Source organism: Balaenoptera physalus (genome assembly GCF_965194825.1).
Source record: "Balaenoptera physalus genome assembly, chromosome: 3".
NCBI lineage: Eukaryota > Metazoa > Chordata > Mammalia > Artiodactyla > Balaenopteridae > Balaenoptera > Balaenoptera physalus.
The window spans coordinates 149,431,143-149,456,158 of record NC_138890.1 but is presented as its reverse complement, the minus strand read 5'-3'; the positions used below and the strand labels follow the sequence as shown (position 1 = coordinate 149,456,158).

General features: G+C 41.9%; 1 protein-coding gene across 1 annotated transcript in view; it reads right to left on the bottom strand.

Moving 5' to 3' along the window:
- The window catches only part of ADAMTS12 (ADAM metallopeptidase with thrombospondin type 1 motif 12), a 405,596-nt gene that overhangs the window by 138,681 nt on the left and 241,899 nt on the right, over positions 1–25,016 (bottom strand). The window contains 4 exon segments of the mRNA XM_082453678.1: positions 3,577–3,721; positions 4,315–4,458; positions 9,725–9,874; positions 14,081–14,205. Coding sequence (XP_082309804.1) covers positions 3,577–3,721; positions 4,315–4,458; positions 9,725–9,874; positions 14,081–14,205 — 564 coding nt within the window.

Genomic DNA, 25,016 nt, shown 5'->3' with positions numbered 1-25,016 from the left:
CTTATATAAAACTCCTCTTTTATACATCTATTTTATTATCCCTACCTAAAAAATTCAATTATCCAAATCTCTTGAAGGTTTATTGTCTTTCCTCATTTAGCTGAAGATAGACTGTCTTACATTTTTAATTAGGTGCTGAATTGTGAACTCAACTGAACAAAGCTTTATCTATTGGGGTTTTGTGCATCCTTAGCTGAGTGTTGGCTCCTCCAGGGCAGTTTTTCAACCTTTGTTTCTACCAGGCATCCCATGGTATTATCAGGTCAGAAATATTTTCATGTTAATTTTTTTGGCATAGGGGTTCTCAAACTATGCGAGAGTATAAATATGAACTCTAAATTTGCATGAGGCTGGCCCATGGTAGGAAGTTTCTAGTGAGAAAGTTATCCACTAGCATCCTTCCCCCTCAAAACTCAGGCTGAGATAAAAGATGCTTCTCTGTCATCTCCCTTTGTTGGTGGTGGATTTCTTCTAATCTACTCTGTCATGGAGGTGTAGCTCTTAAAGGCTCCCAGCTTCAGGTAGGGGTCTCAGCCCTAACTCACTGTGCTGCTCAAGGTGAACATCTCATTGTCTGTTGCCATTCAGATGTTAAAATCAAAGCCCTTTAGTTATTTGATGTTTATCACTCCTTTTTTGTCCCCTCCCCCCAGGATATTTTTAAACTTTCTTATAAATCCATAATGCATTTATAAAGAATGATATTCTGGGTGAGGATACACAAGAACTCTCTGCACTATTTTTGCAGCTTCTTTTGAGATGTAAACTATTTCAAGATAAACAAAAGTTATAATAAAGAACCTAGTATTTTAGGTTTGTTTTTATTTAAATATTGAAAATGATTAGGTTATCTTGGCTGCAATATGCAGGGATTTGAAGTCTTCATTCACTTATTGATTGAGTGCCTACTATGTGCTAGGTACTACTGAATGTCAGGAATAAAAATTCCCTCAGAAAGCTTACAATATAGTAGGAGAGGGTATAAACAAGTAAGAAGCAACTATAATATAGTCTAGTAAAAGCTTTGTCAAAAAAATACATAGATGTGAACAATAGGATGTGAAGTGATATTTAAGCTCAGACTCAAATGATGAGTAGGAGGGATGGTCCAAAGGAACCAGAGCATGTAAAGTTCTGGAGGTAGTTGAGAACTCAGCATGTACAGGGAATGAGGTTGTTCAGTGTGGATAAACAGAATATAAAAGAAGATTTGACCAGAGATAACCAGAAAAATCCTTACCTCTATAAAACACCTACAATCCTGGATAAAATATTCTAAATGTTTTAAACACATTCCTGAATTGGTAAGAAAGGGAAATCCTCAGAGGCTAAAAATGTAGAAGAAATTGTTAATCTGAAGATACAAACCTAGTAACTTAGATTTTAGTTTTGATGGTCACTTGGGCACTGGAGAAAATGCCTCACATCTATGTAGGGCAGGAAGTTGGATTTGATACCTCATATAAGGCCATAACCCCAAAGGACTACCCCCTGACTGAAAGAAACCTTGGAAAACAGCTGGGAAACTTGTCTGTTTTGACTTTAACTCTAGAAGGAGTGGTAAAATGTTACCCCTGAGAGTTTGTATCCATACTGGCCCTGATCTCACTCATGTAGGTAGTCAAACAACATCCAACCAATAATTTATTTTAAATGGACCCAGGGATTGCAGTGAAATTTCTCTCTGAAAGAATGTGCCTGCCATCTAAACCCTAAAGAATAGCCTGACATGAAGTTTCATAACCAAGAGTTCCCAATAAAAGCAGAAATTGACAAAAGGAAATAATACATAATAAGTGAGACCCTGAAGAAACCCCAAGTAGGAGAAGCAGACCCACACAGACTCTGGACATCAGAATTGTCCATTATAATTTGCAATTATAAATTGCAAAATAAAGGTGTCTTATATGATTAAAGAAGGAGAAGATAATATTGAAAGTCTGAATTAGAAATAAGATCATAAAAAAAGCAGAGGATATCTAGAAAAATAACAAAAGAAATTGTTCCAATTTTAAAAAAGTACCATAAATGAGATTAAAAAGTCAATAGACAGGTTAAACAAAGGACTGGACATATCTGAAAAGAGAACTAGTGAGTTGGAAGGGAAAGAGGAAGAAATTACACAAAATGCAGAGATATGAAGAGATGAAAAATATGAAGGAGAGATTTCAAGATACGAAAGATTAGTGATAAAATCCAACATACATATACTTAGAATTCCAGGTTAGAGAGTGGAGGGTTAAAATAATATTTTAAGAGATAAGGCCAGAGAGTGAGAGAGAGGATGAATCCTGAAGCCCCTTTTAAACCATTTTAGAGAATATGAATTTTACTGTAGGGGCATAGGGAGGCTGTGAAATATTTTAATAAGAGAGGAACGCAATCAGATTTCCTTCATAAAGGTCAATTTGGCTGTGTTTTGGAGAGTGGAGCAGAGTTGAGGGGAGGTGGTCAGAGTCTTAGAAAGGAGACCAATCAGGGGACTACTGAAATCATAGGAACAGGTGGACTTTAGGATATTTTGGAGGCAGAATTAGCATAACTTGGCAACCAGTTCGAAGTAAGGTGAGGGATTTTTGCGACAACCTTACCTTCTCTGCTGTCTTGCTTGTTCTGTCTGAGCAGTTACTTCCTCTTCAGCGTTCTCTCTATATGTCTCTTTTTGTATTTATCTGACTGTATTGAAATTTCTCTGTCTGCCTCCCCAACCAGCGAATGAGCTCCTCAAGGTCAGAGAATTTACCTTATTCGTTTTTGAGGTCTCATCTTTTTCACCCTATTCAGTACACAGCACAGAATCTGGCAGGGGTCAGTGAGACCTGCCTTGTTCATGTCTGTGTATTAACACTGACACTTGCGCACTAAAAGGGATGATTTCAGAGAATAGGCAAGATCCAGATCACAAAAGGATGCCATACAAAGGAGTTGGGACTTTATCCTGTGGTCAGTGAAGACCCTAAGAGCAGAGAAGAGCCACGGTTAGATCTGTGTCTTTTTGAAATAACTTAAGCAAGAGTGTGAAAGAGGGAGAGGTTGGGTAGGAGGTAATTACACTAGTAAGGAGAGGTAATGAGAAACTGAATCAGGAGAACAGTAGTGAGAATGAAGATGACAGGTCAGAGCCACAAATGCCATCAGAGGTTAAATGTCAAGGCTTGACTTATTACTTGGATATTGAAGAAAATAAAGGAGAAGAATGAATTAGGGATAAATCTTATTCCTACCTTGGCATCTGGAGGTGCTCTTCAATCAGAGAGGAAATTCAGGAAAGGGAGAAACTTTAGGGATTAAGTTGGTTGCTATGGAGTCTGCAGGTGTGAATAACTGTGATTCTTGAAAATCACTGTAGAATTTTCTTTACCACCACCCAGTTGCAAAGGATACCAAGGAGGTGGGTCAAGGAATATAAATGACCTCAACTTCAATCCTTCTGCCTTACAGACATCTTGCCATGAATAGAAAGTTTCCATTTCTGGATCTTCGGATTTCCAAATATTTCCCTGGCCCTTCCTTTAGCATGCTGGATCTCAAGCCCTGCCCATACCCACCAGAGGCACCAATATACCCAACACTTACTTCTACTTCCTGGCAGAAGGTAGCATTGGGGCCATACTGCAGCTGGCATTGGTGATGAACATCATAGATCACTCCGGGGGCAATGACGTTGGACTTCAAGCCTTTCTTTTTGGGGTTGTCATCAAGACAGAACCCCCAGCCTCGGCTGAAAACAAGTTAATAGAAATGAGAGCAGTTGCTTATGATCTCCTCCTAAATGAAAGATTTAGTCTTTCATTCAAGAGAAACTTCCATTCCTCTAGTGTACTCTGTCCTCCAAGACAACTTTATTTCTATCAGGCGCAAGGTGAGAGTTGTTTAAAAGGAAATGCAAATCGCATCTCACACCATTTGTTCAGATGTGATCTAAGAAATACAAGCAGTGGTAAAATGAGAAAATCACCATCTTACCCCAAATGGGGTACAGTGACCACTGACTTGTCCTGACTTGTCCTGGTTGTTCCCGCCAGTCTCCAGGGACTTAACTCACGATCAGGTCATAAAGAGCCACCTTCAGACAGGAGCAAGCTGAAAGGGGGGTGGGGGGAGACGGAGTATTCACCTGGCTGAGGCTGGAGGCAAAATCCACCTAGATCTCAGGGTCAGAAAGTAGCACTGAGGTCCACCCCTTCTGTTGCCACCCTCATACTGTGACCTGTGAGAGGAACTGAGACTTTTCCAGGCCTCGGGTAGAACTCAAAGTGACTTCCGGTTTACAGAGAGCCAAGTGAGGCTGTCCTGAGATGTGCGGTCACTTACTCCAGGAAGCGGGTGATGTACTCCTTGCTGCACTTGGACCACGTCAGCGGGGTGGGATTGTACTGGAGCTGGCGGGACATGATGGACGGGTGCCTGCCCACAGGCTCACAGTCATTTTCCTTCCCGTCATGCTGGATGCCGAAGCTGCAGGGGGCACAGACACAAGGATATCAAGGAGGCAGGCGTGAAACAAGGAGAAAAACCACAGTTTCTCCAAGGTGAAAATAACCCACGGAGAGCCACCTCTGTACAGAAGGCATTTGATTACAAAGCAGGCCTTTGAAGTTGGAAGGGTCTAGCTAATTTTCAACTCAAAAGCACAGGAAACATTTCAGGCATGGCTTTGTTTCAAATATGCAACCCTGGGAGCCATGTGGCTAATTCAAAAACTTCTGTTTGGCAGAAAGCTAAAAGCTTCCAGTTTGGCTTTGGCTTCTATGAGACTAGAGTCGGGGGGCAAATCTTGTGTCCAGCTGCCCTCTTTCTCCTGCTGTAGCAACCGTAGCACAAAAGAGCAAAACCTTCCTCTTCCCTTTTCATCATAATTTAAGGGAGAGCATGAGAGGGGACGCCTATGGAAGACTTTGTCAAAGGCCACAAGCTTGGAGGGGATGAAAATCACTTAGCAAGGTGCCTGGCATATATACATGTTGCATAAATGACAGAAATTTTTTATTGCTGTTTTTATCATTGTCTAGCTAGCTTATTTTCCTTTTCTAGATAAGTAAGTTGAGAGTTTGAGATTTGTCAAAAGTCATGAGCTAGTTTGTGGCAAAACTAGGTCTTCTGCAGATCTCTGTGCTTCTAAATCAGTGCTCTTGTCTGTGTCTTGCTCGGTTGGCTCCCTGACCTCTCACTGCCAGGGATGACCAGGTGAAGCAGCCTTGAAAGGCCCTAAAGTGCTTAACTGACTCCCATGGCAAGGAGGTGCCTGGGAAAAAGGCAGACTGAGAAGTGTCCATTTATAAGCCAAATCCTCAGGATCACCATCAAGATGACTTCTGAGTCCCCACAAGACCCCTCTCCGCTGGAATCTGCTTATTGGACACTTACAACCTAGAGATGTTGGCTCAACTTTCCAAATCTGAACAGAGGAAAGTATGACCTTTTACTCTGCTAGTGAAATTCAATCCCTCTGACAGAGAAGCTCATATCTAACTTTAATAAAATCTCCTGATCAACATTAGCTACTCTTGCAGAAAATAGTCTTTGGGGGATTTAGGGATTTTCTTGTCTTGTATTATTTTTAATGCATTAAGATGTTACCAACTTACTTACAGACTGATCACATTCTACATGAATACAAAACTCACAAAGGAGTCAGAGAATTAATCTACAGAGCTCTCACCACCCAACCACAAAGAATTTAATTCAATGAAAGTTGTTTTTATTTCCCCCTTGAGCAAGCCTTCCCCAGCCTGTTGCAAATCCAGTCCTACTCAGTTCATAAAGTATTCCACAAGTTCACCTGTTCAATAATTAGGAAAAATCCTAAACAAGCATGGTTCTAAAAATCTCCATGAATAATTGTTTTTCTAGCATTGGCTATTCCAATAAGACAAGCCATATGGCTGGATCCTATATACTGGGTGGTTTCAAACCTATACTCTAAATACATTAGTTCCCCAAAAGGAACTGATTTTGTTCCCTCTAAAGTTTTCAATTCACTAAAGCATTCCCCCTCCAGCTTTATCACTCCTCTGTGCTCCCATCCAACAAAAGAAAAGCAGTGCTACTAAACAAAGGTCCCTCTGGACATGTCTACTTTCTCTAAATGGGGGGAGCATTCCTGTCACATGGGATCAGTGGGTCAATGAATAATGAGAGACAAGGAAAGCACATGGGGTCAAAGGGATGGAAGGTGTTTCCAGGAAGCTACTTTCCAGCAGGCGGGATGAACCTCAACAGCAGCTTGGAGTAAGGAGCCTACGACAGTCTGAAACAACTAACTGGGCTGTCGGATTAGCCTGCTTTACTACATCTTTGTTTTGTAATTCCTGTTAGATGCGTTTATGAAATTATAGACATGAAACAGTAAGCTAAGTCACTGCCTGGGTTTCAGGGTATCACTTGGTGAGACATTCCTTGCCTTTTACTGTTTATTTTATGGTGGAGTAGAACCAGCAGAGAACAAGAATCATCAAAGTATGAATGTGAGCTTTTCTAACTCATTCAGAAAATATCAATTTGGTATATGCAACAAGCAAACCTCTATAAATGAAATACATGGAATATCACAATCCAGAAGAGTGGGATATATTGGGTGGATATTGCATTTTAAGTGTTCATCTCTATCGTGATATTTTCATTACTTAAAGGAAAAGGATGCTAGGTCTCAGAGAGGTTTTTAAATTTCCTGCTGGAATTCCATCTTCATTTTTGGTAACTCACCTAAGAAGGGATGAGAGCTTAGGTAAGGATGATGGATATAATCCAGGCTTCTCATAAATGGAATTTTAAAATGTTTTTTTTTCTCAGAATAAAAATCAAATTATTTATTTAGGCCATAGCACAAGTTAGTTAACTTCACTTTCTATTTTGCATCCTATGCAATCAGTGATGAAACAACTAAGTTTTCAAGAACAATGGGGTATCTTTGTCATTGAACTATAATGAGTATCTTCTTAGGATAGTATCTTCTTAGGATAGCTTATTGTATTTTTCTTTTTCTGGGCAGCTGCAGGCCATTTCATTGATCTGCCCAGTGTTTCTCAGTTTGGTCCACAGCTAGTTAGAACTTTACACCTAAAGAAAGAACTAAATACCTCAGAAGCATCTTTAGCTATGAACAAGTTTCTCAGGACACTCCAGGACACTCCTAATGTCTTCTCTTCTTCAGTTTTGTGTCTTACCAAAGCATTTTTTTCTATCACTCAAACTCAAGGTTATATGTCTTCCTTCAACTTTGTCTTTCTTATCAGTGACCCAAAACTTTTTTTTTTTTGCCATTTAGAAGACAGTGTTCTATTTAGGTCATCTGTACATGGCCCAATGCCCCCTTTTAAAAATTAAACTTTTAATTTATTATATTTATATATTAAATTTATATTGTTATATCATTATAGATTCAGATGCAAGTTGTAAGAAATAATACAAAGAGGTCCCATGTACCCTTTACCCACTTTCCCCTCATGGTAACATCTTGCAAAACTGTAATACAGTATCACAGCTAGGATACTGATGTTGATACAGTCAAGATAGAACATTTTCACCATCACAAGGATTCCTCACGTTGCACTTTATAGCCACACCCACTTCTTTCCCTCCCCCATTCCCTCCTCAAACCCTGGCAGCCATTAATACGTTCTCTATTTAGATAATTTTGTTATTTCAATAATGCTGCGTAAATGGAATCTTACAGTATGTAACCTTTTGGGATTGGCTTTTTTCACTGAACGTAATTGTTCAAAGATTCATCAAGGTCACTGCATGTATCAATAGTTGGTTTATTTTTCTTGCTGAGTAGTATTCCATGGTATGGATCCACCATATTTTATTTAACCATTCACCATATTGAGTTGAAACAACCCCTGGGTTTCTTCCAGTTTTTGGCTATTAAGATTAAGCTTCTATAAACATTCATGCAGAAACTAACACAACATTGTAAAGCAATTATACTCCAATAAAGATGTGGAAAAAAAAATTCATGTAGGCTTTTTGGTATGAACATAAATCTTCATTTCTCCAGGATAAATGCCCAGGAGTACAGTTGCTGGATCATATGGCAGTATTACCACCAGTTTACTTTTTAAAAACTGCCAAACTGAATTGAGTATATAAAGGATCCATTCTTTGGACACAGGTGGTGAGCATTTGAGAATGTCTTCTCCACTTTTCTTTAGCTTGGGCATACCATTGCTGGGAATGTCTTGAGCAATCATTTCTCAGTTTGACCTAGCTATATTCACCTGGCATTGCTTGGTCAGCAGATGCTGCTGATACCAATGACTTTATTGGAAGCTACAAGGGACAGTCCTTCCACATATCAGGATTGAGGATGCCTATACATTTGCACATACTAATAATTTTCATTTTTCCAACTTATTATCAACATGCCAACAACTATGGCCTGGTCTTTTCAAGACCTAGCATTCTGTCCTCAATCATTATTTAATCATAACCAAGTCCCTTAACCTCTTTGTATTTGAATTTTTGATAATTAAGGATACTAGAACATATCACATTTATCTCCCAGGGCTTTCTGGTAAGGATCAAAGAAATCACAGTACCTAATTCAACCTACTCATTTCAGAGATAAGGAAATAAGCACAAAGAGGTGAAGGGAATCCTCTAAGGTCATAATACTGGTTGATGGAAAAGCCAGAATAAGCACTCACTTTTCTGAACTCCCAAGCCGATACTCTGGCTTTGTACTTCAGGTAAAAGTATTTTGAAAAGTTCCAATATTATATGAGAAAAATGGTGGGGAAGCTCAGGCCAGAGAGGCTGGGCCTTGAATAATCCAGTCAACAGGGCTCTTCCTAATCCCACCTCCTTTTCTGGCTGGATCCTCCAAACATGCCCAGTGTTCTGCTTCCTTTTTGGAGGGAGGAGACCCAGGCTGGTGGTTACATAACAGGCAGGGGTATAGTTGAGCCATTTACAATGACTCCCCACTCTGAGCTTCCAGTCAGTGTGCTGTTCTCTTATTTGTGGTTAATACATACACCAATAAAGTAAGTTATGGATAAGCTAAGATCTTTCCTCCATGGGAACTTCTGATACCTAGAGAATCCAGAATCCTCATTATTCCTTTATTCAACCTTTCTGAAACGTGCCTTCAATCAATTCACCTAATCAAATTCACACATTTGTGCGACAACTTGGACCTTCTGTTAACTGGTGTTTGTCTGCTGGGCTCTCCAAGTTTATAACAGTTTTCCATTTTTTCTTTATTCAGTGTTCTCCTTTGATACATATAAGTAAAATGGGACTAACAATAGTATCTACTTCATAATGTTGTTGAGAGGATTCAGTGACACAATGCAAAGCGTCTGGCATAAAGTAAGGGCACAAAATGTTAAGGTTTATGACTTTTTAGTGATATTAACAATATTACAATTTCATAAGGACTAAATAGGGATTGTTACTCCTGAAGTAATCAATTAAGTTAAAGCTTATCTCCTTGTTTCTGCTCGCTTCATTCTAACTCAGAGAATTGCAGTGGCCTCTTTGATTCTGTGATGTCGATGGTACAAGGGGTCAGAGCAGAGAAGACAGTGGAATCTTTGTCATGTGTGATTCCCCGTTCCCCCCTTTACAGATGAGGAAGCAGAGATTTAGGAGGGTGATTCTCAAGACACAATGCAATCAGATCCTCCTGACACCCTGTTTAAGCTTCCCTCCATTTCCTCTACTGATACTGATGCATGAACATGAGGAAGAGATCTCAGTTTCCTTGGCCCTTTACCTGTGTCCAAGCTCATGGGCAATTGTGAAAGCCAAGGGGAGTCCAGAATCTTCATTGATGTTACAACTCCGGTGAGGCTGGCACATTCCCGACAGGTGGGACAGACCCAGAGTCTCACAGGGGCGATTGACACCAGCACAGATGTCTTTTCTGAAAGTAGAGAACAGAGATGAGTAGGTACCCAAAGAAACATCTGGAAAAAAAAAAAAAAACCTCCTGGAAAAAATCTGGGTATTAATTCACATTCAATATGGTCTGTAAAGCATGATTAAAATTGTTTTAATAGTCCATACAAATTAGGGAGCAATTTTGAATTCACTAGAATTATTCTGATTTCACCACTTGATGATTGAATCTCACTAACACCTGAAAAAGGTAGGAAAATGTTGCAAATGTTTTACTTTGAGTTGCTTTTGCTCTTAATTTCAGGAGGCCAAATTATATTATTTGACCCATAAGGGAAGGATTTGATTGAAAACTAGAATTAATTTGAACTTTTAAATAGGGAAGGGACAACCATCAGTGGCTGAGGTTTTTTCAAACACGAAACACCTTTTTGGTCGTTCTGAGGTCTGTCATCAAAACTCATCTGAGAATTTTTAGTCATTCATGAAAAAGGGAATTGGTCCCATCAACCCATCCAGAGATCAAATTAATGGTCTCTCCAGTTCCGCCACCCTAACAATACTGCATATGGGAGGGGATGGACACACAAATAAACACTCCTAGGATCTTACAATATACTAGTTACAGCTTTTAAATATAAAAATGTGCTCCCATATCCTAGTAGGGCTCATTTCAATCAGTGACAAGAGTTTTGAAGAGTCGTTAATTAGTCGTATGGTTTTCTTTAGTTCAAGAAGTCTTTGCCAAGAAAGACTAGCACAAATACCAACAGGGTTCTGAGCTTTAGCTGGTTGCAGACCTTCAGCTCATGGGGTTTGTTAGGGTGCGATTTCTGGCAATAAATGGTCTTTTTGTGTCCATTGGGCCATAGAAAAGGTTCAGGCTCTGAGAACCCCCATAACTTCTCAGTTCTCCAAGAGGCAATGGCTGGGACAATGGAACAGGAGAAAGCAACTGTCATCTTCCAGCATGCGCAGCAGACGTGAATCCACACCCCTACTAGCAGTGGTAGTTCTTGTTGGAGAGCTAGATTGGATCATATAGCCCAAGCATTTCAAATAATTTCTGAGTCTGTGGGAGGACCGACCAAACACTTTTCCACCCCTACTGCTAGATATACTTTTTATTATTTCATTAAAAATAAAAGTTGAGGTCTGCATGGAGCTGTTGGGAAAAGACGAATGATGCTTTTTGGTAATCTACCAACTTTCTGAAAGTGCAGGAAGTTGGGTCCCTTAAACAACTGTTCGTTGAGTGCCTATTAAGTATCCAGCACTAAAGAAGATAAAAGCAGGTAACAAAAGGATTGTAAGATAGGGGTGGTCTTGCAGGCAAAGAGCTTAAACTCCCAGGAGGAGATCAGCTCCACCTCCACCATGCACTGGGGATAGTAAAAGAGAAAACACGCCTTGGCATGCAGCCACCAGCCCCATTTCACAAGGCGTGTTCACACCAAACCCACCTTCTACTGAATGCACCCCTATAGCGAGCTCTGTTGAAGTGGATCTCAGCATAGTCCTCCAGAGGCAAGTTCAGTCTTATACTTCCCTCCCTTCCCGAGCCTACCTATTTCTTCAGAGCAGAGGTTCTCAATAGGGGTTGATTTTTGTTCCCCACACCCTCCTAGGGAACATCTGGCAATGTCTGGAGACAGTTTTGGCTGTCACAACTTGGAGGAGGGTGCTACTGGCATCTCATGGATAGAGGCCAGGGATACTGTGTTTTGTTTTGTTTTTTTCTGATATTTATTTATTTATTTATTTTTGGCTACGTTGGGTCTTAGCTGTGGCATGCAGGATCTTTTCTTGTGGCGCGTGGGCTTCTCTCTAGTTGTGGTGCGTGGGCTCCAGAGTGCGTGGGGTCTGTAGCTGTGGCACACAGGTTTAGTTGCCCCGTGGCGTGTGGGATCTTAGCTCCCAGACCAGGGATCGAACCCACGTTCCCTGCATTAGAAGGTGGATTCTTTTTTTTTTTTTTTAAAGAAATTCACGTTCTTTTATTTATTTATTTATTTATTTATGACTGTGTTGAGTCTTCGTTTCTGTGTGAGGGCTTTCTCTAGTTGCGGCAAGTGGGGACCACTCTTCATCGCGGTGCGCGGGCCTCTCACCATCGCGGCCTCTCTTGTTGCGGAGCACAGGCTCCAGACGCGCAGGCTCAGTAGTTGTGGCTCACGGGCCCAGTTGCTCCGCGGCATGTGGGATCTTCCCAGACCAGGGCTCGAACCCGTGTCCCCTGCATTGGCAGGCAGATTCTCAACCACTGCGCCACCAGGGAAGCCCAGAAGGTGGATTCTTAACCACTGGACCACCAGGGAAGCCCCCAGGGATACTGTTAAATACACTTCAATGCACAGCCCCTCACAGCAAAGAATTAGCCAACCCAAAATGTCAATGGTGTTGATATTGAGAAATCCTGCTTCAGAACTTGAAATTCTCTCTACTGTCTAGGAGTTGGTGAGGTTCATCAAAGCTTGAAACCTGACCCCTGTTCTAAGGAAGAAAAATTATCACAGTAAGAAAAAAAGGAGAACAGATCCTTCGTATTCTTACTGGGTAATAGTATGGCTCCTGGGGTCAAGCTACCTGGATTTAAGTCTCTACTGTACCTGTTAAAAGCAGTGAGATTTTGGGCAAGTGACATAATTAAGCCTCAGTTTCCCCATCTGTACAATAGGAATGATTGACCATAATGAACTACGAGGGTTGTTGTGGGGATTAAATGGAATGATGATTGTTCTAACAGATGTAGCATAGGGCCTGGCCCGTATCAAATACTCCTTAAATGCCAACTATCATTAACTCACTGATTTCTGCATGTGAGAATGAGAGGAAAATCTATTTCTGCTTTCAGGGAAAGAAAAGAGACGGTGCTGAGACACAGCTGCCAGGTGGCCAATGCTGGTCCCATGATCCAGGGTTCTTCCCTACAGCCAGGTCCTGCCTAGACCGAAGTCTTCCCCTGGCCACTTGCCTGGGTCCTCATGTTTCCTGGCTGCCTGCTGGCTCCCCAAAGCCTCTGTGCTTACATTCTACACCCACACCAACCTATTTCCCAGGGGAGCTATGATCAACCCAGGTGTCATTAGACCTAATGAACCTAATGTAATAGGTTTATGCCACGGACTTATTTTGGAACGTATTTGCATTCAACCGAAGTTTTGATACTATCACTCAGAAGAGTGATTCTGATGATTGGAATTTTGGGTCAAGGTAAGACAGAAATTTGGATAAGGTGGGGGCTGACTATCATCCCTTGTACATAACCTAACCTGCACTGGGATTATCCTGTCAAAGGGACAGATGACAAGCCAAGATGTTCAGGGGCTGCCTGTCCTCCCCAGGGACAACAAACAGACACCCAGGGCCTTTCCGCTCATGATGGTCTCTTCAGCTGGAGGGCCAGGCTGAAGGGCCTCTTCCACTACACATCCCTGGATTTCAGGATGTCTCTGAATCTGCATAGGAATGCCCAGTGAAAACTTACTTTTCCCCCATTAAGAGCTTCATTTGTCTAGATTAAAATAGTGTCTGTTACATAGTAGGTACTCAAAAAATATTTATTGAATCAACGAGCAAACATAGCATTCCAAGAGCCTAGGTTGATCAGGTAAATTCACTAGCTTTTCACAGCTATGAATCCTAGAAGGTCTGATGGTTCTTCTTTAGCACCATAGGGTCTCTCTGTAGTCAGAACAAATAGTATCTTCATGAGGGTAAAAGGGAGAAAGGTACAAGCAAACCACTCTGCCTATTCAGGGGAGGACCTTCTCCCCATATTCTGTCTTCAACATCAGTCAGAGATGGGTTACAAGGAGGACTGATTTCTGTAGAGATAGTTGCAGGTTTCTAAATTGGAGGAAATTTTTAAAAAGAAAACTAAAGGATGAGAAATTCCATGGTTAAGAGTTAAAGGAGCCTTTAATGAGGATCTGCAAACAAGCTTCCCGATTGTTTATAGAGGTGCACCGAAAAGCCAGTTTTAAAGATGAAATCATCACTGGAATAGGAAAGAGCAGATGCAGTTTATTAACACAGAGAGCTGTGCGCATTTAGCAAGCTTGCTGACTGCTCCCTTACTGGTATGGGAGTCAGGAAGTGTCTAGTTGACAGATGCTGCCTTTTAAATGACAAGAGCAGCAAAGAGCAGAAGAATCTCATGAGGTTGAATACCTGGCAACCCTTTCATCCGCCAGCCCTCCCTGCCTTGCAGCCCCTGGCTCTGGGGTACCTGGTGAGAAGGACGGCCACATCATGATGGGCAGGGTTGAGGTCACTCTTGGGATTGATGCTCTTCTGCCACTTACAGAAGCTGGACAGTGTCTTCTCTGCATGGTGAACTATTTTCAATCCTTGCTGGAGAAAGAAGAGGAAGAGATTGGCATGGGTGATTTTTCTGTGGTCAGAGCCCATCACTTTAGTCTTCAGAAGCAGCTAAGTGAGATGAGCTCTGGGTGGGTGTCCCAGACATCTGGCGAGAATTTGGGGAGGCCAACGTACTCCTCTGGGCCAACCCCCTGCTCTAAACACTATCATTCCCATGACTTCCACTAAAAGAACGTAAAGGGGAGAACTGCAGGATAGAAATTATCACTGGGACAAGTAGCCCTTGAAGAAAAACTAAAAATATATTAGCAAAGACCAAGATGTGTTTGAAGTTCTATTTCTACTGGTTCTCTTCTTCCTAAGCCAATACAATTCCAAAGTGACATTTTTATTTCTAATGCAAAATGAATAGATTTTCAACAAAAAGCGTCTTCCTTTCATGAGGTATCCTGCAAGGATGTACTGGATGTTTCCTTGCCCATGGTTTCCATCTTGGTTTGACATCTGTGGGTAAAGGGCAGAGGGTGACATAATCTCTCCAGGCTTTTAACCAGTTAGGATCATAGATTGTCTGACAACAATTAGGACGCTGGGGTAGATGCCCCAGCCTGCAACTTCAAGGGCTCCCGAGTCATATCTAGCTGGCCCGCAGTTACTACTGGAGATGGAAGGAGAGGGCTTGTTCCAAATTAACTGGATGAACACTTGTCAAATGGGAGAGAAGAAAAAAGGGATAATCAGCCCTAGAAGGGCTCCAGTTTAATTCGAATTTCTAAAGGAGAAATTCCTTTCCCTTGCCTCATTTCTTCCGGGTCTCTATATAGAGCCATCTCTTATACAGGGTGGATTCAATGTGGAGAATGACCACCTCCCTTGGCTTACTCTAATCCGAGTCTATTACTCTGGGCTCGGCCCAAGATCTTCTGGGCCGTCTCTACATCAAACTATGAGCTTGCTTCTCTATATTCCGTATTTTGCTAAGGCCCACACCCAAATCCAACAAGGCCTGAGAGGTTTCGGTTGCTTGTCAGAGGCACTCCCAGGTCCCCCCACCCATGCTAATTGACTACCATAGATCACCTTCCCTTCATGAAAACACAGACAGGTGGCTCATCGCTCATGAAAACTCACTCAACTCCCTAGTGTAAAGAATTTAAATAAAAGCAACAGACTTCATTATTTAACAATCCTCATCATTATATCATCCATTATAGGGTATATGGTGGTGGAGGGAGAGAGGTTCTGGGGACTAGCTGGGCACAGGTGAGTCAGTCTCCTATTCAACTAGTCAAACTGTAGTTAGAACAGGAACCCTACTGGAACAAACATCCCACACCCACCATAAAGAAATGGCTAGGTGGCATGAATTACGAATGGAAAGGAAGAAAAGAGGAGGAAAGAAAAGGAGTGAGGGTGGAGAGAAGAAGGACGGGAAAGGAGAAAAGGAAGGAAAGAAACATTTCTTGATCGTTTACTTTTGTGCCAGATATTTTCACATAAATTCTCTTTTCTAATTTAATTTCATCTTCTCAGCGTTACTTGTAAAGAAAGCATTGTTATTTTCATTTTATAATAAGAGGAAGTTAAACCTCAGAGAAATGAAGAACTAGCTGAAGGTCACTCAGGTCAGTTACTGAATCAAAGACTTTGAGAACAGGGGCTCCTTGATGAAGCTGTGCTTCTAATTGGTGACCAGCCTCATTAGAAAGGTGCCTTACTTCCCCTTCAGACAAGAAGGCAAGTTATCAAACAAAACATCAGCTATGATTAGATTGCTTTGAGGTTTGTTTTAAACCCTACATTTGTTTGTTTGTTTGTTTTGGGGGGAGGAAGTCTCTGAAAGAATACTCATTAATTAAAAAATAATGCCATTTTGCATTGTTCCAGAGAAAATGAACGTGGAATAAATCTAACAAAACATGTACAGGATCTGTATCTGGAAAATTCCAAAATTCTGAGGAATGACATGAGTCTTGATCTAAACTGTACACCTTATACAAAAATTATCTCAAGATGTATCACAGACTGAAATGTAAAATGTAAAACTATAAAACTTTCGAAAAAAATCATAGGGGAAAATCTTGGGTCCCTAGGGAAAGAGTTCAGAGACTGGATACTAATCAGATGATCCAGAAAAGGAAAAACTGAAAAATTGGACCTCATCAAAATGAAAAACTTTTGCTCTGAGAGACACTTGTGAAGAGAATGAAAAGATGAGCTACAGAGTGGGAGAAAGTATTTGTAAGCCATATAGCTGTCAAAGGACTTGCCTCTAGAAAACCTAAAGATCTCTCAAAACTCAACAATAAAAGAACAATGAGAAAACAGACAAAAGGCATGAAGAGACATTTCACTGAAGGGGATATACAGACGGCGAATAAGCACAACAAAAAGATGTTCAACCTCATTAGTCATCAGAGAACTGCAAATTAAAACCACAATGAGATATTACTACCTGCCTATCAGAACGACTAAAATTTTAAAAAGTGACAGCACACAAACAATGGTGAGGATGTGGTAAAATTGGGTCACTCATACACTGCTGGTGAGAATGTAAAATGGTATAGCCACTATGGAAAACAGTTTGAAGTTTCTTAAAAAACTAAACATGCAACTACCATATGACCCAGCAATTACATTCCTGGACATTTGTCCCAGAGAAATGAAGACTTATGCTCACACAAAAGCCCGTAGTGGAATGTTTATAGCAGCTTCATGCATGATAGTAGAAAACTGGAAACAACCCAAATGTCCCTCAATGAGTGAATGGTTAAATAAACTGTTATATACCATGGAATGCTACTTAGGATCAAAAAGGAACAAACTCTCCATACACACAGCTTGGACGGATCTCAAGGGAATTACACTGAATGAAAACAATCCAATCTCAAGAGGTTATATACTGTACGATTCCATTTATATAACATTCTTGAAATGACAAAATTATAGAGACGTAGAACAGATTAGTGCTTTCCAGGAGTTAGGTCGGTAGGCAGAAGGGAGGTACAAAATGGTAGCATGAGGGATCTTTGTAATGGAACTGTTCTCTACTGTGGTAAACGTTCCAGAAATCTATACATGTTAAAATTGCATAGAACTAACTGTGAATACACACACACACACACACACACACACACACACACACATCAATTAGTGCTTGTAAAACTGGTGAAATCTGAATAAGGTAGGTGGTTTGTATGAATATCAATTTATTGGTTCTGATGTTGTACCAAAGTTATACGAGGTGTTACCACTAGGGGAAACTGGGTGAAGGGTATATGGGATTTCTCTGTACTACTTCTTACAACTGCCTGTGAATCTACAATTACCTCAAAAAATTTTTTAATATCTTAAAAATAATTGATCTGAATCAAGGCTAGAGGGTTGCAATAGAAGGTCTTATAAAGCAGGGGTCCCCAACCCCCAGGCCATGGGCCGGTACCAGTCTGTGGCCTGTTAGGAGCCGGGCCACACAGTAGGAGGTGAGCAGCGGGCAAGCGAGCGAGTGAAGCTTCATCTGCCGCCACCCATCGCTCCCCATCGCTCGCGTTACCGCCTGAGCCCCCCCTGCCCTGATCGCTGGCATCACCGTCTGAACCATCCTTCCCACCCCCGTCCATGGAAAAATTGACTTCCACGAAACCGGTCCCTGGTGCCAAAAAGGTTGGGGACCGCTGTTATAAAGCACTTTTCAGTATGAGTCTATGTGGGTTACTTACTAATTAAATATGTGTGAGTTCCCAGAGTTTTGAATCAAAGGGAACCTATAATCTTTCAGATGGGTTACCGTGGGTAGAAAGAGCCCACACATCACACACCCACATACCCACACACCCACTCTGAGGTTCAGTTAAGTTCCCTATTTAAATAGCCATGAATGTAAAAGCTTGTTAGAGCCAAGGTGGCCACACAGGCAGAAGCGGATGGAGCCCCTCTCTAAATGTTCTCCTGCGGCTCACAGACCCTGGAGGGGGCACACAGCTCAAGGTGGGATATTGCCAGACTGGAAAAACTCAATTTTTTGCTTCGATATTGTCCTTTTATACATTGGCTGGACTCACGATTTTGGAAGAATGTACATACCAATCCACACGTGTCTGTTTGAGGAAAAGTGAATGCTTACAAACATCCACTGTCCCTGGATTCTGAGCCAAATTCAGTGTCAGCAAGGACATATCTCCACCGTCACGGGGAAAGCAGTCATCTTCCAGATGCCGCAGCATAAACTCTGCCTCCAATTTTCCCATCGTTACTATGAGCCCATTTCCCTGAAGGATCTTAGGAACTATAAATCCAATCCTCTCATTTAAACAATAAGGAAATACAGGCCAGAGAGGGGAGTAATTCAGCAGGTTTTGGCAGAGCAATGTTGTGATGCCAGGTATGCAGCTACTAATCCAGGAATGGTGGTTTCCAAACTATTGAAGACTTCTCTAAACCTTTTGCTTTGAATAACTGGAAAGATTTAGCAACTCACCTATCAATGATTATCGCTTATTTATCTCCCCCACCTCATACTCCCACCACCAGGAAGGAGACAAACACAGGCAGAGACCCTCTCCTTCCAAGATCCCCAGCTCTCCTTCCTCGTTTTACTCTCTGGCCACTTTTTGGGCTCCTTTATGGGCTCTTCTCCTACCCTGCTTTTGGCTCATTGCTAGTTCACTCTCAATCACAGTTATAGTTTCGGAAATCACCTATACACTATTAACTCTCAAATCTCTATCTCATTCCAAACCTCTCCTGGAGTTCAAACTCATGTACCCAAATCTCTTGATGGACACCCCCTTCCAGATGGCACCACAGGTACCCACAGCTCAGCATCCCTGAAATCCTTTCTCCCCACGTTAACCTGCTATTCTTCCTGCATCCTCTTAGTTACAGGAACCACCATCAGTGTCCTCCTGCTGGTCTCCCCTCTCTCCTTATTCAGCATCCCAATCTGTCACGATGTGCTGCTAACTTTACCTCCTCTCCATCTTTACTCCCAACTGCCCTAGCTCAAGCCCTCATCATTTTATGCTTGGATTAATTCTTACAGCATCTCTTAACTGTTCTCCTTCTTTCTTCTTTCTTCTCTTGAAATCTATCCTCCCAGGACTTCCCTGGTGGTCCAGTGGTAAAGAATCCGCCTTTCAATGCAGGGGATGTGGGTTCGATCCCTGGTCGGGAAACTAAGATCTCACATGCCGCGGGGCAACTAAGCCCGTGCACCACAACTACTGAGCTCGCGTGCCTATTTATTTGAGTATGTGACCTGATTGGACAGGGAGGTGACCTAGAGGAAATCAGTGGTGGCTCACAGAAAGAGTCCCAAATGGGAGAGAGAAAATGATTTTGCAAGAACATGGCTTTTATTATAAATTGTTCTCTTTGTAAGCTCTTTATAATGAAAAAAAAATCATGTATTGATTTCCTTGAGAATTTGCAATTCAACACACAATCTGATCATGCTCTGCTAGCCAGGCTTAGGTTCCTAGAAGAAAGAGAACAGGCAGAGAAGGGAAAAGCAGTAAAAAGGAATACCTCATCTGATGATCAAAGGAAGAGATACTTGATTTTTTTTAAAGTAATTAATGAATTTATTTTTGGCTGCACTGTGTCTTCATGGCTGCGCATGGGCTTTCTCTAGTTGCGGTTAGTGGGGACTACTCTTTGTTGCAGTGCGTGGGCTTCTCATTGCAGTGGCTTCTCTTGTTGTGGAGCACGGGCTCTAGGCGCGCGGGCTCAGTAGTTGTGGCGCACGAGCTTAGTTGCTCCGTGGCATGTGGGATCTTCCCGGACCAGGGCTCGAACCCGTGTCCCCTGCATTGGCAGGAGGATTCTTAACCACTGTGCCACCAGGGAAGCCCGAGATATTTGATTTTTAAAAAAAGTGATGAATGTACTAATTCATTTACCATATTTTTGACATTTATCTTGAAAAAGCAGCAGTTCTATAGGTTATAACAGACCCACAAATCACCCTGGGGGCAGGGAAGTCACCAGCCTGAATTGCCAGAGTTAACAGGCTTTTAACCCCAGAGGCTCACAGAAGTGAACCCAACACTAAATCACTCTGAGACCAAGAGGGAAATTTTCTGTGAAAAGTCATCTCCCTCCCGTCTGTCAGCCCTACTGTTGCTCCTTCAAGCCAGCCTGACACCCGCAGGCTCCACCCCTCAATGGCACAGTGACCTGGGGCACATCTGGCTGGCGTCATCCCAACTCGCTCCCATCCCAGTTTTGTCTCCATCCTGTTCTTAAAAGAAGTCTCCAACCTCTTATGATTCTAATCTTCTCCTTTAGGTTTTTTGTTTTCTGTCAAGGACTTTGGTACAGTTTCCCCATCTGTGAAATGAGTATTATAGTAACAAGTTTCCAGGGTTGTTGTGGGACCTGATGATGATGACAATGATAAGAATAAGAATGATACTGACAAGTAACACTGATGGAGTGGTTTCTACAAGCCAGATACGAGGCTGACTATTACATGAATTAACACGTTTGATCTCATAGCAACCCTAGGAAGTAAATACTCTTATCCTCACTTTACCAAATGAAGAAATGGAGGCACAGATAAGTAACCTACCAAAGGTTACATGACTAGAAAGAGGGGGGACTGACTATAAACCTGTGCTCACTACAATGTTAACTGCTCACAAGAGTAGGAGGGAAGGGAGCAATCCTATCCGTAACCCCAAGCCAAAAGTAGAGCAGGGAGGCCGTTGAATGAATTGGTCTAAAGTAGAAAGGGCTAAAGGTTAAGTTTGTGTCCGAGTCCTTGATGGAGAATGGAAGTTCAAAGGGTAGGATTAGGGTCATAAAGTGGAAATGAGAATTTGATTTAGGGCTGGATGGAGGCAGGATAGGACAGAGAGCAAGCTGGCTCATCTCTGAAGCCACTCTGATTGCTTGGCCCCTGATGTCTTTTTTTTTAATTTTTAAAAACTTTATTATGGAAAATTTCAAACATATACAAAAGTGGAAGGAGTAGTGTAATAAATCCCCATGAATCCATCAGTTAGCTTCAAGAATTATCAACACATGGCCAATCTCATCTCACCATGATGTCTTAATATGCTAGACAAAACTTTCCAGCTCATGGTTTTGTGTACCTGAGTTTCCACTGGTCCAAAATATGACCCTCTATTCTTTGAGACGTCTCCAGGGTGCTCCAAAATTAGTATCGCGTCAGACTAATTTATTCTCAAAATGTGATGAAATTCCACAGGGGTTTTTTACATGGCAGTAACTGACATAGAGAAACTGTATTTTATGTATGTAGGTTAATCACCAAGTCTCTGGAACCCACCACAGAAAATGAAGTCCAAAATGGTGTTAGCTGTCAGGTATGATTTTGAATAAGAAAGATGAGAGCCATAAAAAGTCACTGATGGAAGAGACCTACCTCAGTGTTCCCCACCTCATGTCACTTCCCACAGAGCCCCAGAGCCATCTCTCTAATGCCTTTCTCTCCATTTCATCTCTCAGTTTGGAATCATCCAGAGACTCCCACAGGATTAGATCCAAACTCCTTTATGGGGCCACAGGCTTGTCATGACTTGGCCACTTACCTTCACCCACTGACTGCTGGCCTCACTCATTCACTCTTTCTCTTATCTGTTATATACCAGTAGGGCTAAGTGGCGAGTAACACCAGACCCAGCCTCTGCCAGACCCAGTCTTACACACTAATGGAGGAAAGTGTGTCAGGCAAATAGATGTAAAGTTACAACTCGGATATGTGCTATGAAGGAGAAATGCAGTATTGTGGGAGTATATAATAAAATATTACTGGGCATGGACATCAGGGAAGGCTTCCCCAGCCAAGAGACACTTGAGCTGAGATCTGAAGGATGAAGGTGTTAACTAAGTGAAGTCAAAAAGGAAGACAGTCCAGGCAACAACAAGACCAGCAGCAGGAGACAGCATGATAAGTAGAAGACTATCACTCTATCTCAAGAGCAAGGAGGGCACAGTAAGTGATTAGAGAGGGAATCAGAAAAACACTGGATTGCTTTAAACCAGGGATGGGCTTTGGAAAGGGGTGTCAGGAGGGTAGAGATAATCAGATTACCATTTTGAGATCATCCTGGCTGCAATGAGAAAACAAGGTCGAAAGGAATCCAAGCAGACCAGAAAGTACATACAACTATAGTCCAGGAAAGAGATAACTGTACCCTGAATTAAAGTGATGTAAATGAGACGGTCAGAGAAAACTGTCAGTACATGATGATGGGCTGTATACGGGGTGGAGGGGGGAGAAGGAGGTGTCATGGATGCCTTCTGGGCCTTTGGCTTTTACAACAGGAAGGATGACGATGTCACACACAGAGACAGGTAACACTGGAACAAGACCAGGTGTGAACGGAGGTGGGCAGGTTTCGATCGGCTGTTTTCTCTCCTGCCTCCGACAAAATCTCATTGTTTCCTTTTTTCACAACAAGGTTTCTGAGCCTCCCATTTTATGTTTCATGATCTGTGATGTGTTCACAGCCGCTCACAGATAAAGTGCTAGTTTAAGCACTAAGGCTATTGTCCCTATTTCTACGTTTCCCTACCTGGGATGTCCTTCCTCACTGGTTAATTTCTTCTCGTCCTCTAAAACCCAGCATAGACATCCAAGTGTCCTTCCTTATCCCAGGTACTCTTTTGCTTTTCTTTGTATTCATGACAATCTCAATTTGAAATTTTCTATTCTGTGCCTTTGTGCAGGAGATGCTAAGCTCCTCAGAATCAGGAATATGACTTTGATTCATATTTGTACCCTCACCAGCTAACACAGCATGTGACATACAGCTGACGTACCACAACTTGTTTCTCATTTACAGATAAAGAAAGAGGAGGGATGGAGCAATGATGTGACTTTCTCAGAGTTACCTACGGGATGATGACAGAGTCAGGACTCGAACTCAGGTCTCCTTGCTCAAGAGCAGTCATCTCCCAATACCTCACACTGTATTTTCTGCCTGTGGCTGCTACCCTGATGTAAGTTAAGGGCTGGAATCATTGCTGTTTGCTGTGGATGGGGCTGCTCATTAGTCCAAGATGTGAAGAATAGCTAGAGCCGTGATCTGGGAATCAAGAAAATGAGAATTGTGAATTGCAACTCTCCAATGAGCTGGCAATTCTGTTGTCAAATTATGACCCTTGTACCACTTGGAGATTCTATAAAAGCTTGAATGAGGAAGATATTTGGCAAGTGGGAGAAAGGAAGCGGTGGCTTTTTTGCAGCAAATCATTTGTGTCTCATTGCACTTGCGAAATGAGGAAGGGAAGAAGAAAAACAATGTAACTGTGATGGGTTCAGAGAGGTAATGGCCAATCAAGTTCTTTCAAAGGATTCCACTGGAAGCAAGACTTTGGTGGCATTGTTTCCTGGGAATGAAGAGTTACAGAGTTAAAAGGGTCCCAATCCACAGAAGCCACATGTTGAGCTCCTATTAGTGCTGCTGTTGAAACTGCAAAGGGTAAAGGTTTTTCCTTCCCACACCCAGAAGAACCTTCCTTTTTTCCCCCTGTAGCTAAGCATGCATATATGCTAGACCATTATACAGTAGTAAAAATTTGTCCTCCAAGGTATCCAGGTATAATTTTCAAAAAGTTAAAAACATAATTCTCATACAGATATAGAGTGAGCGCATGTTCAAGATATATTTAACTCACTAATAAGGAGACAGGCAAGATGGCAAAGCTGGTTCGAAGGCACATACATGAAACTGATGCAACTATAGTCAGTTAAAAAAAAAAAAAAGAATGCTGGACTAAGACTGCTACATTAGATACAAAATTATATAATGTTCCACAGACCAATAAAACCATAATCTTTGGAGTTATCTTCTTGCTGGACACAAACCGTTTCCATCTCTACTGGCCAAAACCCATTTGTACTCTATCAGTTTCCTGCATGTGAACACCTAACTTTACCATGTCTAGACCCTAATCAATCATGAATAAAAATCAAACAAAGTTACATTCCCATAGAGTGAGATAGGTCATGTTAGACACTGAAAGGACACATAGTTTTTGTTTTGCTTGGTTTCTAAGTTTTGGGTAAATTTTCTTAACAAAAGGTTTACAGGAAGGGAAATAATATATCCATCGGTATTGCAAGATACCCAAAGTATATCTTGAGTGACTAAGGGAAATAGGGGTGGTAGAGGGGAGAAGAAGGAAAAAGGATCAGGCTCCAGAGATCATTGTTTTAAAATCTTCTGCCTGGAGGCTTCTACTCAGAAAACAATCAACCCTGCCTTGAGCATTTTGACCTCAGAGCTCTTGCTGATGAAGGTTTGAATGATGCCCTTCTTCACATATCTCAGCTGCTGGCTAAGTGCTATAGATTGCAAAGTCATTTCATCAGGTTGGCTGGTTCAGTCTTTCATTAAATTTTACTTCATTCATTTATTTGTTCATTCATTCATGGCCAGGCACTGTGTTCAGTGCTGGAGACAAAGCCAAGGATAAAGGGACATAGTTACCGCTCTCATGGAATTCACGTTCTGATGGTGGCTGAGATAAACAAGAAAAGAGTAAACAAATACACAGAATATTAATGACTTGCAAGACTGGTATCAGTAAAGGAAGTAAATCACTTTCTGTGATGGAGAACAGTAAGTGGGACCAGCTTTGGGTAGGCTGGTCATTGAGACCTCTCTGAAGAGGCAGCATTTCAACAGAGGCCTGAGAGGTGAGAAGGTGCCAGCCACGAGCAGAGCCAGGGGAGGGGTGCTTCAGGCACTGGGAACCTTAAGTGCATAGGCCGTCAGGCTGACAGGGGCCTTGCGTGTTCTGGAACCTATCTGAAGTCCAGTGCGGGGGGGAGGGGCAGAGTGGGGGGATGTGGGGTAAGCGAGGCA